Source organism: Hyperoodon ampullatus (genome assembly GCF_949752795.1).
Source record: "Hyperoodon ampullatus genome assembly, chromosome: 4".
NCBI classification, from domain to species: Eukaryota; Metazoa; Chordata; class Mammalia; order Artiodactyla; family Ziphiidae; genus Hyperoodon; species Hyperoodon ampullatus.
The window spans coordinates 103,271,715-103,285,987 of record NC_136917.1 but is presented as its reverse complement, the minus strand read 5'-3'; the positions used below and the strand labels follow the sequence as shown (position 1 = coordinate 103,285,987).

The 14,273-nt window shown below is 37.0% G+C and overlaps 1 protein-coding gene across 1 annotated transcript in view; it reads left to right on the top strand.

Moving 5' to 3' along the window:
* Window positions 1-14,273, top strand: part of ADGRV1 (adhesion G protein-coupled receptor V1) — a gene marked incomplete at both ends in the record, with an annotated part of 526,225 nt that overhangs the window by 227,449 nt on the left and 284,503 nt on the right. The window contains 4 exons of the mRNA XM_079702360.1: window positions 806-1,055; window positions 1,819-1,958; window positions 3,488-3,648; window positions 10,999-11,099. Of these exons, the coding sequence (XP_079558486.1) occupies window positions 806-1,055; window positions 1,819-1,958; window positions 3,488-3,648; window positions 10,999-11,099 (652 nt within the window). The remainder of the gene's footprint in view (window positions 1-805; window positions 1,056-1,818; window positions 1,959-3,487; window positions 3,649-10,998; window positions 11,100-14,273) is intronic.

The following is a 14,273-nucleotide window of genomic DNA, read 5'->3' as shown; positions in this document are numbered from 1 at the left end:
CTGTGCGTCCGGAGCCTGTGCTCCGCGATGGGAGAGGCCACAGCAGTGAGAGGCCCGCATACCGCAAAAAAAAAAAAAAAAAAAAAAAAAAAATACAGATTCGTAGAACCTCTAGCCTCCCCCAGGCAAGGTTTCTGATTTAGTAAGAATGGGATGTGATCTAGAAATCTGTATTTTAAAACAAGCTTCAAGGTGATTTGAGCACACACTGAGGTTTGGAAGCAATTCCACTGAGCACAGGATCTTGTGCCTAGGGAATGTTGAAAACACTTGTTAAATGGATAAAGATCCCTGCTCAGAGCTGTTTCTTTTATCATATATATGGTTAAATTGGAAATGCTCTGATGGCTTAGAAAGGGGTGAGGTAAACTTGATGAAAACATGGCTCTAGGTATATAAGCATAAATCCTGGTATATAAGCATTTTATGATATTCTTGAATATAAAGCAGAGTTTCAGTTTAGTGGTACATTCTTTCCTCAACCTATTCCACCAATGCTGATGTGACTAATACAGAAAGTACATTTTATAACCACAGATCTGATATCTGTGAAACAGCTTGCAAAAGCCCATGTTTTAGGTTATAAGGGGGTTCAGGCAAGAGGATGCAGAAAGTTCTGTGCAGAAAATCCTAACAATTCACCATAAAAGAACTGAAAGCACATTCTCTTTACTGCTCCTGGGTAGGTAGTGTCATGGTTATACATAAAGAAGGAGCTCCAATGTGATGAGTTTTAACAAATACGAGAAGATATACATATGCAAATGCATGCCATTTTAGCAGAACCTTTGCTTTTCTGTCATAGAAGCAAAACCATCCTTGACAGTTGCCCGTATTTGTCCATACTGGCTCTTCACTGGTACCCTCAGCAAATCAATGGGCACAAGTTTGAAGGAAAAGAAGGTGATTATATTCGAATTCCAGAGAGGTTATTGGATGTTCCGGATGCAGAAATAATGGCCGGGAAAAGTATATGTGAATTAGTCCAGTTTACAGAGTATAGCAGCCAGCAGTGGTTTATGACTGGAACTAATCTTCATGCCCTGAAAAATAAGGTAATCTATCATTTAAAGAATTATGCAGTTAGGGGCCTCCCTGGTGGCGCAGTGGTTGAGAGTCCGCCTGCCGATGCAGGGGATACGGGTTCGTGCCCCGGTCTGGGAGGATCCCATATGCCGCGGAGCGGCTGGGCCCGTGAGCCATGGCTGCTGAGCCTGCGCATCCGGAGCCTGTGCTCCGCAACGGGAGAGGCCACAACAGTGAGAGGCCCGCATACCACAAAAAAAAAAAAAAAAAAAAAAAAAAAAAAAAGAATTATGCAGTTAGAATCTGATTTTTCCTTAGCAAACATATTCCTCAGGATACATTCACTTGATCAGATTTGTGGTAAATGCTAGACATGGTGAGCTAATTACGAAACATGTCCTATCTTTATGAGCTAGTTGTAGAATGTTTAGTCTCAAAAATAGTTGGAAATATTTCCTTCATGTTTTATTAAGTAAAAAAATATATATAAGTGGAGAAAGTGAAAAAAAAACATAGCTTTCTTTAATGCTATATTGTATTGTATATCCCGCTTGTGATGAAGTCTGACAATAAAGTCTGTCAGCTGTAGACTGCTCAGTAGCTGGAGTAGAGGTAGAATGTTTGCAGTGGAAAACCAGCCAGACAGCCTGCATTCATAAGCTATGAATAATAGTGACAGTAAGCAAGTAACTAAAATGACTAGAAAAATGAAGCGAAGTTCAGAATGGGAGATTCAGTCATGACATTAATTTGAAAAAATCATTACATTTTCTATTCTTTTTGGCATTATAGGTATTATCTTTGAGTGTGAAAGGCCAGAGTTCACAACCTCTGACCAACAACAATGAGATTCTGTACAGGATTTATGCTGCTGAGCCTAGAATTGTTCCCCAGACACCTCTGTGTCTCCTTTGGAATCAGGCCGCTGCAAGGTACTTGTTAATAATTCTTTAAAATCAGAATTTGTTCCTTCCCCATTCCAGTATCATTAAGCCCAGTTTTTTTTTTTGTACTGAACATAGAGGTCTCAGGTGAGATTTTAGACTGGAGAAGAATCTCTACACTAAATGAGACAAAGCAGCATAGGAAATTGTCTAGCCTTGTGCAGGTGGCAAACGGAACCAAACAATTTAAATACGTGTTTAACACATTATGTACTCCTTTATTATGACTACTTTCATGGGACTTAGTGTGAGTTCTACTCAATTCAGATAACCTCCCTGTGGTTATTGGTTAATTTATTGAGCAGGGAAGGAATTTCTTTTGACCCCTTCCATCTGGGCTTGTGGTTCTGGATCTGCTGCCCTATGTTTAGAGGGATTAGTAGGGATTTATAATTCTAGTCCACATATGACTTGGAGTGCATTTTGGGATTAAAGCCATGCACAAGAATGGGAAGAAGAGCGTGATTCTTTCTTTAACTCTCCTTGGCCTGAGACATGTTTCTGAGCAGTTCTCTCTCTGGGAGCTCAACCAGGGCTGCAGGGTCAGGCATTGCTGGCTTAGAAGGTTTAGGGTTCAAATCTGTCACTAGGTTCTGTTTGTTACTGACTTACAGCCACACCAACTAAAATTCTAAAGAGGGTTCAACAGCTTAGTTGGGTGACCAATGGTCCTTCAAACACCAAAACTCTCCTTAGTCTCGTTGTGAAAAAATAATTTTCCATTGAAATTCCTAATGTCCGAGGACACATCTTAAACCTAATACACTCTGCAATCCTCAATATATAATTAATACTGAACGTTTCAAGCTTGAATCTGCAGTTGGGATTAAGAAGTTTTATGTCCTTAGAAAAGTAAAGGGATCAAGAGGCACTGGAAGGGAAGAGGCTCAATCGGTAGTCACTGAGAGATGCTCCAAAGGCATGGAATGTGGCACTATATTTGCTATAATCATGACAGTTATTGTGGTAAAAAGCAAACCTTTTAGAAGGAAACACCTGAAAGAACCCTGGGAAACATTTACATAATACAACTGGCTCAAAATCCAAAAAAGATGATCTAGGAAACTTAGAAAAGCGTGTAAGTAATTTATGTGGTTCAAAATAAAGGAGTTGTGAAAAATGAGGAAGAGTGAACACTGCACATTTGATGGCTATATTGACCTTTTGGTATTCTTGAATGCTAGGGAAGAGTACTTTCTGTTGAACACCTTGAGTGTGTTTGCTTTAGATTGGGTAGGGACTGATACTGCTCTTTTGAGAGGACCAGCTTCTTCGGTATTGGGAATGCTTCTGCAGGTTTAGTTCGTATTTAGGCTGCTTCTTAAAGTATCTGTGGGATCTTTGTGTCATGTCTTGGACAAGATGTTCCCCCCAATGTTTCTTCTTGAAAATGTGGTCTGCTTACATCTTGAGTAAAGAACACTTAGGTTCAGTAAGTTATTTTTTTCCTTAAAAGCCATCTCAACGCCTAAAGTATTGATGAAAGAGGAGTAGTGACGATTGTGTTTTTGCCCTAGCTGGTTGTCTGACAGTCAGTTTTGCAAAGTGGTTGAGGACACTTCAGACTACGTGGAATGTGCCTGTTCATACATGTCCGTGTATGCAGTCTATGCCCAGACTGACAACTTGTCTTCATACAATGAAGCTTTTTTCTCTTCTGGATTTATATGTATCTCAGGTAAGTTATAGTATTTTTGAGTCAACAATTTAAAATATCGATGAGGATAAAACCTGTTTTCCAGCAGTCTTTTTATATATGCAAGATGTGGGCGTACTGTAATTCATCAACACTAGGAGAAAATAAACTTTCCCATGGTCTTGTTCATTAATTCATACAGCAGTTGTTTATGGAGGACCAACTTTGTACTGAGGGAAAGGAAAGAACAAGACATAGTTCCAACTCATCTGTAATATAAAGTACAGTGTGGGATAGAAGCTGGATAGTAAGAAAGGGTATAGTTGATAGTGCTGTGATTTAGAAGGCAGGTTCTGCAGTGGAATATCAGGATTGTGTGAGATAATATAAACAAAGCATTTTGTATTTTCATTAGAAAATAAACCTATCCCTTGGGTTGATTTGTATTCTGCAGTCTAGAAGCTCTAAATATGGCTTAACCACTGTGTTAAAAAAGAAATTGTCTTTCACCTTCTACATCTAGGTCCCATTTCTGGCAGGAATAGGAACTTGAGTTGTGTTAATGTCTGTCAAACTATTTACCTATAACTTAGCTTTGAATAACTATAGAATTATTCTCATTTGCTGTTTTGATTTTGTGGTTGGGAGTCTGAGAATTTCTTACACTATATTTCTGTCCCCACCCTCATCCATTCTGTGCCCTGAGTCATCTTTTACAGACGTACAGCAGCTTCTGTGAACAATATGCTACATAGAGGACTGGGTATAGGGTAACTCTGAAGCCAAATGGCCTGGGTTCAAATCCTGGTCCTGCCATTGGCTAGTTGTGAGACCTGGGCCTAATACCTCCATTTCCATACCCACAATATATGATTTTAAATTGTGTTAACAGGGTGGTAGATATACTAACTCAGACATTCTGCTTTCATGATATTTTGTGTGTAAATGTGATTATCATTGAATTTATGTCTTTTACTTGGTGTGCAAACAGTCCCCTAGTAATCTTTATCAATTAGGAAAATTTTGTGGAGGTAGAAGCATGTAATTAATTATTCTTCTTTGTCCTGGTTGCTAAAATCTTTCCACTATAATTTAATATTCTGTGTCCTAGTTAAAATATTTTCACTATAATTTCATTTTATAAAGTTATACATTTTCCTTAATGTATCTTAATTCTAAACCTTAGATTCAGTAGCAAAAGTTAATAATTTCTTATTCTTAATAGCATCTTCCATAAGAATGATGTTTCTTGCTTAATAGATTCTTCTAGGTATACAGAGTTCCAAAATCAGATGGAGACATCCTATTTTACTTTGATGCAATCTATTTACAGAAATTTCATAGACTGATGAAATAGAGCCAAAAGGTAAAATGCTGAAATAAAATCTATTTAGGGCTTCCCTGGTGGCACAGTGGTTGAGAGTCCGCCTGCCGATGCAGGGGACACGGGTTCGTGCCCCTGTCCGGGAAGATCCCACATGCCGTGGAGTGGCTGGGCCTGTGAGCCATGGCTGCTGAGGCTGTGCATCTGGAGCCTGTGCTCCGCAACGGGAGAGACCACAGCAGTGAGAGGCCCGCGTACCGCAAAAACAAAAACAAAAACAAAAAAACGATTTAGATACCATTTCATGTATTTCCCTAGAGACATAAATCTAAGTGCTAATATAACCCACAAAAATCCTTTGCTTGTTCTAAATACTAAACATCAAAGCAAAGAGTTTTAAAAACTAAAGAGAGAATGTTACCTTGATTTTTTTAGAAGACTAGCAGGACTGTAAGATATTTCCTGAGAGAATTGTTAATAAATATGCATTTTTGCAACTAACTCTTGAAAAGGCTGCATAGATTTACTCATGTATTTGATAACCAACACCCAAATATTAATATCTACATTTATTACTTTCGACTTGGACGCATATTTGAAATTATTGGGTTTTTTCCCCTCTGTCCATGACATATTGTAACATGGATTGCACGTTCTGTGGATCAGGAGACATAAAGTCCTATCTTTGTGCTCAGTTTCAGCTTCTGGGGAGGATGACATTCTATCCCTCTGAGGGCCCCCAGGAACGAGGCAAGAGACTTTTATATATCTTACGTACACATTCTCTAATTTAGGTCAGACCACACCAAATATCCCTCTGAATTTGGAAGCAATCTGACAAACTCTTTTCATGAAATGTGGTAACATACAATTAGACAGGAATTAAACCCTTTCTAAAAAAAATCAGGATAGATCACAGTGTATCTGTTCCAATTCTAGTTTACAGTTTTGGTTACTTTACTAGAGCAGAACAACTAAAATGATCCAAGTGTATGAAATGGGCATGTAGGCCAAGAAGTTAATAATCCTCCATTTAGAAAGGTGAAAAACTAGGCTATATACCTGTGACTTTTAAAATTGTAAACCAGTTTATCAAATTCCAAGAAATTAAAGTTATCCCTTGAAGATAAAAAAAGATAGAGAGGACGAGTAAATAACTGTGCACAGCAGTGTAACGTTATGGGACTCGCGTCAAAGGTGATTTGGAAGAAAGACAACTTACAATAACTTTAGATGATAATGCCATAATTTTATAGTTATTGAGGAACCTAAGCATGGTTTGAGATACTATTACTATTCGGAGAATAATATCAAAGAACCTGCTCTGCTTCCCATAACTCTGTTGATGTTGGTCTATCAGAGGTAGACATTGGGTTAAAATCATCCTAATTTTGACTCTGGAATACAATCTGTATGGCCTTATGAACTTAATGAGACCCTGTAACGTTCTGTAATCCACTTCGTTTTTAACATCAATACATGAACTAGGTCATGTTTGATGTACTTGTAGGTGGGTGAGTCTCCTGTTTTGAAGTGCTTTTAAGCTGAGACCTCACATTTGTTCTTTATTGTTCTCTTATGGTGGAGAAATCCTTTAACACATTAGTCAAACTAAAGCTTTCCCTTTTAAATGATGAATAGTTTTATTTACTCTATAGATTACTAAGTATATAAATGCCAACACAATGTCATTGTTTACAGTAAGTAACAGGAGATAATTGTCTATAAATTGCTAAATACTAAGACTTACAGGATAAGTAAATCAGCACAATCCAAAATCCTTTGAAGCATGCTTATTCTTTTGTTCAGGTTTATTAAACTGCAAGACTATTCTAAAAAAAAAGAATATTCTAGTTGTGCTTTTATATTTTACAAGCTGATATTCTAATTGATTTTCTAGAAAAAAAAAACTCTATCAGATGCCACCCTTTCATTTTAATAATTTTTAAATATAAGAGATATTTACTAAATTTCTGTGTCAGATCCTTCTAAAGATATTAAGTTCATATTCACTAATCGTTGTCCTAAGATAGCCATTATAATTATCAAAACAGTTTCATTCTATCAAATGGGGAGTTGTTTACAAGAAGAATGGAAAAAATATCAGAACTTAAAAAAAAAAAAGCAGTTTTAAGGGGTTACTGCAGGTGATAAAGAAGTCAGAGAGCTTAGTCTAATTCTGACATGGCATAAAAATGTTGGATTTCTCTAGCTATGTATCAATAATAACATGTATTGTTTAGGATGGCCGTGATTGCAAGTGACAGAAAACAAGTCAAATATCTTAAATAAGCAGAATTTAGTTTCAGGGTTGATTAGTTCAGCACCCCAATGGCATCATCAGGGGCCCAGCCTCTTTACATTTGTCTCTTTTGCTCTCCTCAAAGGTTTTATTTTATTTTCTCCGCCTTGCCCCCACGTGGTCTTGAGCTGGCTGCAGCAGCTCTAAGCATCCCACAACTCTGCCTAGGCTTGCCAAGGGAAAAGCACTTATTTGGATCCGGTTTTAAGAGCAATGAAAACTTTCCTGAAAACCACCCAGAGCATTTTCCCGCACATCTCTTTGACCAGAATTGTGTTCTGTGACCTTTCATAAACAGTCCTGGGACAGTTTAACACAGCACTCTCCAGTAGATCTTTCTGGATGATGGAAATGTTCTGCCCTCTTCAGTGTGGTGGCTACTGGCTACATCTGGTTATTGAGCCCTTGAAATATGGCTGGTACAATTGGAGCCTGAGTGTTTAATTCTATTTAATTTTAATTAATTAAAATTTAAATAGCCACATGTGGCTAGTGGCTACTGTATTGAACTTCATAGGTTACCCAGAGGCTGGTCTGGCAATCTCTTCCCTCTGGAGTAAACCCTTCCCTCTAATACACAGAACTTGTGTACTCTAAGGTGTTTTCCTATTGACTTTTGTTCACCCTAGAAAACTTTTCAGGATTGACAATTTTGTTTTCCTGTCCTTAGCTTATTAGTAGCTGTAATCAAGAGGCATCATGCTGAAGGGAGAGTTGCAGGAATATGGGAATCAATAGAGATGAGCAACAAAAAGTAAAAAAGGTGACAGTTACAGCTAACATTAGGTGGGAGAAGAGAAAAAACCCTAAGCTAACAAGCGAATAACTGATTTAATAAAATAGTGATCATTTGGTTTTTAGATTGATCTGTAGAGAAGACAGAGATACATAAGTAAAGCAATACAAAATTTATAAATATTTTAAAGAGATTTTAATGGGAAAAAGTATTAACTTTTGGCTTGTGGAGGGATAAACTTCAGTGATTTGGACAGTGTGTCCTATTTGTAAGTGATGCCAAACAGTAGAATTATTTACTGGATATCTGTATTCATATACAAACAGTACATATGTATATATGCATACAAACATTCGAATATTGTATAGATAGATAAGATCTTTGGTCCACTTTGGTAATAGCAAAAGAATCCAGCGGTTCTTTAGAGTTTTTCTTATCTAAATGAAAGATTATCAATGTTATCATTTTGTTAAGGGTAACTTATCTTCCATCTTACTGTCTAATCATATAGAAAAGTTATTTATGTTAGTAAACTGATTAATTGCTTTTTTCCAACGGATTCTGTAACCTACATAGTGCTAGGGTAAAAAGCAAATGAAAATTATTCGATCAGCCTCTTGTTTTTCTACATAATTGCCAAGGAATCAGTTTTTACAAACCTGTTTAGAGTATACCTTTAGGTAATACCTGGAATTGTTACTTTATTTTAAAAAATTTCTATTTATAATTATACCTTTTTGTACCCTGTGATTTACATATTAAGGGAATTTAAAACCAAAAAAAGTTACAATTTTTAAAAATCTGACTTGTAAATTTAAATTATGGAAGCAGAAACTAACACACCATTGTAAAGCAATTATACTACAATAAAGATGTAAAAAAAATTAAATTAAAAAAAATTTAAAGTATGGATGCTGAATACGGCTCTTCAATATCAGATAAGAAAATAAAAGATAAATACTTAGCATATAGTGTTTAGGAACTTGGTAATTGAAGTATTTATTTCTTTAAATCTAAGGTATTCAGTATCTCTCCCAAGGCCAGTTGAGGCTAGGCCACTTGAGATTTTTTTAGTCGCATTCTTTTCTCCTAAATAAAAAATGCATCTAGATAACCATCGTACATTACACTTACAGGCTAATAGAACCTAGCTCATTTTTCTGCCACTGGCTTTGAATCCTGGACTGCCACCAGGTGTCATGCTAGCATTTTAATTGAAGCTTAATAGACTTAATTAAATATTACTGATCTGGTCAAGTTTAACTGTACTAAATTTATATCATGAAATGGGAGTATAGTGGAGAATTACCAAGTTAGGGGAAAAGGCTGTGAATAAGTTCTTCTTGTGAACTAGAAAGAAACAGCTGACTCAGGAGTATTTCTCCTTTGCCCAGCCCCAATCCCCTTGCCTCACATTGTTACCATCCACCACAGTAAACTCACAGTAAAGCACATATTTGTGATCATGTGGCCAGCAATGAAATGAGACTTCCAAGGCCCTGCTTTTAAGTCAGTGTGGTAACACACACAGACCGCCCCCCCCACACACTCATACACACACTCTCACACTCAACCTGAACCTTCCGTTTAAGGTGACTCTGACCATCACAGGAAGTTCAAAGTGTACATTTGTGAGTTTGGAGCAACAGCTTAAATAGTTTATAAGCTACCTAAGTAAAAATGCAGTTTCTGGCTATCCTGTGTACCTGTGTGGGAGGATTGGGCAGGCAGCCCCAGGACCTGCTCACCTGTCCCAGAACACCTCATGGCAGCCTTCCTAAAAGTGGATTACTCCTGATTTCTTGGCCAAATTTCTAGGCTGAAAGCCTCGGCTAATGCAAAGCCTCACTTCCTGTGTGGAACTTTGTCTACCTAATGCAAACCTAAACATGCTGAAAGCTTTTCCCAGAAGGATTTCTGAGAGGCATTTCTGTGCTGACAATTAGTCACAGACCCCATGTGCGCATTTTGCAGATGCCCAGTCCACTCATGCCAACATGTGGTGTACGTACTTGAGAAGTTTGTTCCATGGCTTCAGAAAAGATAATGAAGAAACAAAATGTTAGACAAATGCAGCATCTCCTGTTTGCCACGGAGGCGTTGATGAATGAGCTAATGCATGCAGAGTACAGGGCAAAGCAGCATACACAAGCCAGTTGTTATGTTTCAACACTTCTTAGACAAAATAACCCTACTGAGGATGAGAGTGGAGTAAAAGGCTTAAGTGATAAAGCAAATAGGTTACTTTGTGCAGCACATTTAAATTTTAAAAGGCAGGAAGTATTTTTAAAATATATATACGTTCTACATTTAAAACCTAACATTAAAAGAAATTTATACAAATTGCAAGATAAAAGATTTATGGGTTAGTCCTGAGATTCTGATCTTCCCCTTGAAGTAGTATAGGTAGGTGAATTCAAGTAGATTTAAAGAAAATAAGAATAATGTTCTTCACACTACTTGGAAATGTAGATGTTTAGGTTAAAAAGTCATCTCAGTGAGAAAGAACACATTTTGTTCCTGGTTTTGGCACCCAGGAGCATAAGGTTGCTTTAAAAATTCATAATCACCACTGTTGTAATTACATAATTATTTCTAGTAGACAAAAAAAGGTAATTACCAAACCTGAGTTTTGGTAGCACCATTCACAATTTTATGCCTGAAAAATCCTATTCACCTCCCTAAATATCTCTATTTAGCAAGCCACCTGATCATGGAAAATTAGATTGGAATTTGATTCTTTTCTTAAACAGTAAAACTTGTCTAAATTATTAATCTGCTTAATTTGAGCTTTCTTTTTAGTAGGGAAGTAAACAAGTAGATATTTGAAATTTAAAGTTACCCTTTGGGCTTAATAAGTGTGAGGATTTTATATGTCTTGTCAAGTGGACTGGATTAAAATTGGAACATGAATGTTCCCTGAGATGTTGTGCTATGCGGCCTTATGTGCTTACCTTTTCCAAAGATTTTACCATGCTTCTGTTTATTCATGGATTGTAAAACCACACATGGGCTTTTTTGTTTCTACAGGTCTCTGCCTGGCTGTTCTTTCCCATATCTTCTGTGCCAGGTATTCCATGTTTGCAGCTAAACTTCTGACTCACATGATGGCAGCCAGCTTAGGTACACAGGTAGGAGAGCGCTGGGATTTCCCACTTTCATGTGATGTTCATGTTTCTTCTTCTGTGATCCTTGAGCTGAATGTATAAGTAAAGTTTCATCTCAATTTAGTTGAAATAAGCTTGTTTAAATTATAGTGGAGGAGGATGGGGAAGGAGAGCAGTAAGAGTATCAGGTCTAAAAAGTGTATTTTGTGAAACTTCTACAGAGAAATACCTTAGTGTCACTGCTTACAAGAAAATAACTGCTGCTTATCATGAAGCATCATATTGTCAATTTATGTATTACTAATGTGTATATATGTTAAAATGAGCACATTTTAATTTAATCTGAATAAAATATGCTCTGTTACAGATCCTTTATATGGAGGGCATTAAAATGATATATACTATTTATTTATTTATTATTTGGCTGCATTGGGTCTTTGTTGCTGCACGCAGGCTTTCTCTAGTTGCAATGAGCGGGGACTACTCTTCGTTGCCCTGTGCGGGCTTCTCGTTGAGGTGGCTTCTCTTGTTGCGGAGCACGGGCTCTAGGTGTGCGGGCTTCAGTAGTTGTGGCATGGGGGCTCAGTAGTTATGGCTTGCGGGCTCTAGAGCACAGGCTCAGTAGTTGTAGTGCACGGGCTTAGTTGCTCCGCGGCATGTGGGATCTTCCTGGACCAGGGCTTGAACCTGTGTCCCCTTCATAGGCAGGCGGATTCTTAACCACTGCGCCACCGGGGAAGCCCAAAATAATATATACTTTAAGACATCTGGATAATATATTTTGCTTCATTTAATATTATAGAATACGGTTTGGTAGAACATTCTTTTTTGAAAAACCGTTTCTATGGCAGAAGAAATAGTGTGAAAAACATTGAGTCATTCATTAGCATGCATTTTAAAGCATACAGTTTAAAGGCCAGAAGGCAGATCAGAAAGATGAAATTAAATGCCTTTTCTGTCCATAAGGTATTCACAGTCTGGAACAGTAGATGTACATACAGATAACTCTAATGCAGTGTAATTAGTGTGAACACAGACTATTTGTGAATATAGTTGAGGACTTAATATTTCTGCAAAGGTAAGGGAAGTCTTCACAGAGGAGGTGATATTTGGGGTGGGCTCAAATGAGAAATTCATGCAGTTTGTTGATTAGGAGTAAGATGGGCATAGACATCTATATAAGCAAACAGGAAAAAGCATTAATCACTTCTACTTGAAGACTGTAATTACAGTTTCAACTGGAAGAATACACTATATAATGTTATTATTGAGAAAACTTTGTAATATTGTTTTATAAAATTTCCTCTTTTCTGGGTAGGTGGGTGCACATCTGAAGTGCAGAAAATGCTGGTGCCTTATTGCGTGCTGGTGTATGCATGTGTTCAGTTTACGTAAATTTATTGTGCTGTCCTTACACTTAGGAATTGCACGCATTTTAGAATGCTATTTAGAATTCTATTGAACTCCAAACAGAACCTTTAAAAACAATACTAGAGGAGGAGCTGAAATATAACATGGAAGATTATCTGGGACATTGGACTTCTCTTGCCTTTTTTGGTCCCAGGAGTGAAAAATGACATGAGTAAATTTCATGACTCTATTTTTTAGGGAACAATGAAGTGCTGAATTCTAAGTAGAAGATCCCAGATTGTGCTTTTAAAGTACCTATGAACTATGAGAGGTAGCAGCTGTTACCAAAGGGGGGCTTACATTGAGTTTGACAAGACTATTTATATTGCCTTGGTAGCTATCTTAGTTGTCTGATCTTGCCTTTGCTTCTTGTATTTAAGATCTTAGAAAACCCACCTTCCATAATTAGAGTTTACTTGGCTGTATTCACCACCCACTCTGGTGATTTTTTGGCAGCAGAATTTGTACAAGTCTTAATTATAGAACCATAGAATTACAGACAGCTCTTCAGTGTCCTAGCAGACAAATTTGCTCATGTCTAGGGATGTAAAAAAAAGACAGGATTTATATCTTGGGACACTGCCTTCAGATTCACATTATACTTAACATTAATTTTGGAGGAAATAGTCAAATCCATGTTATTCAGTATATTTTTAGAATAGATAAAGCAATGTGGCATGAAAAATCCTACAATGTATGACTTGTCACGTGACGTAACTAAAAAAGAACTTCCGTAGTTTATTTTTGGCAGGAAGAATTGTTGATAGGTTGTGGATAGAAAGTACTGTTTCCTCAAAATGTTTTACCTATCTACTTTGATTTTTTAAAATACTCTCTAAATTAAAGAGAATAATTTTCTCCTTTAAAACCTTTTTAGCAAAGCCTTTAAAAAATTTTTAGACTCTCCAAAAAAAGGAATGAAGCTGACTGCAGGAACTTGGGCCTACCCTTTCATTTATGAATTTTAAAATCACGTTTATATCTCTAGTTACAGAATCTTGCCAGTGGGGGATTCCACTTCCAGTCTTGGACCTCTCATTTGGGATCCTCCATCAACTATATGTTCACATTCTTATAGTTTAAGTTTCCTGTAGAGAAGTCTTAAAAAATACAGTTTGGCCTATGGGTCTTTGGCTAAAAGAGTAAAATTTCTCTAGCTGACCTCAAGTGTTTGAGTTGTGAATACTCTGCAGACAGGTCTGCCAAGACCATTTGGTTTTAAATCTTTATTGCTGGCCTAGGAGTATGTCGAATGGCTTTTGTGGAAAGGGGAAGAATGAAAATGTAATGGCCTCTGACTTCCTTTCAGGGCAGTGTGTCAGTGAGCGAAGCAGTCAGCATCAGGAAAATGTGATAGTCTGTATTTCTCAAAACATATATTATATCTAATGTTCTTCCTTTAAAAGGCAAAAGATTCTGCTTTAATCTAGAATTTATGTCATTCAAGCATCTTTGAGAACCACTGACTATAAATTACCAGCAGGTGGCAGTAGAAGATTTTTTTTTTTTTTTTTTTGCAAAACCAGTTTTTAGTCTCTAGCAAAGATGGAGTTCAGTAGAGAACTTGAGATGTTTTCACAGCACTTCTTGCACTGGGCTAGAGAGTATTCTTCTGCAACTTAGCAAACATGCATTTGTGATTTTCTACCTTTCTCTTTTTATCCCCTTTGTTCAGAATTGAACTAATGAGTCTGAAAGGCACTGTAAGAAAGCTTGTGCATCACTAGCTTGGACTATATCTTTCTGTCATTTATCATTTATAGTTAAATTCAGGGTATAACATTATTT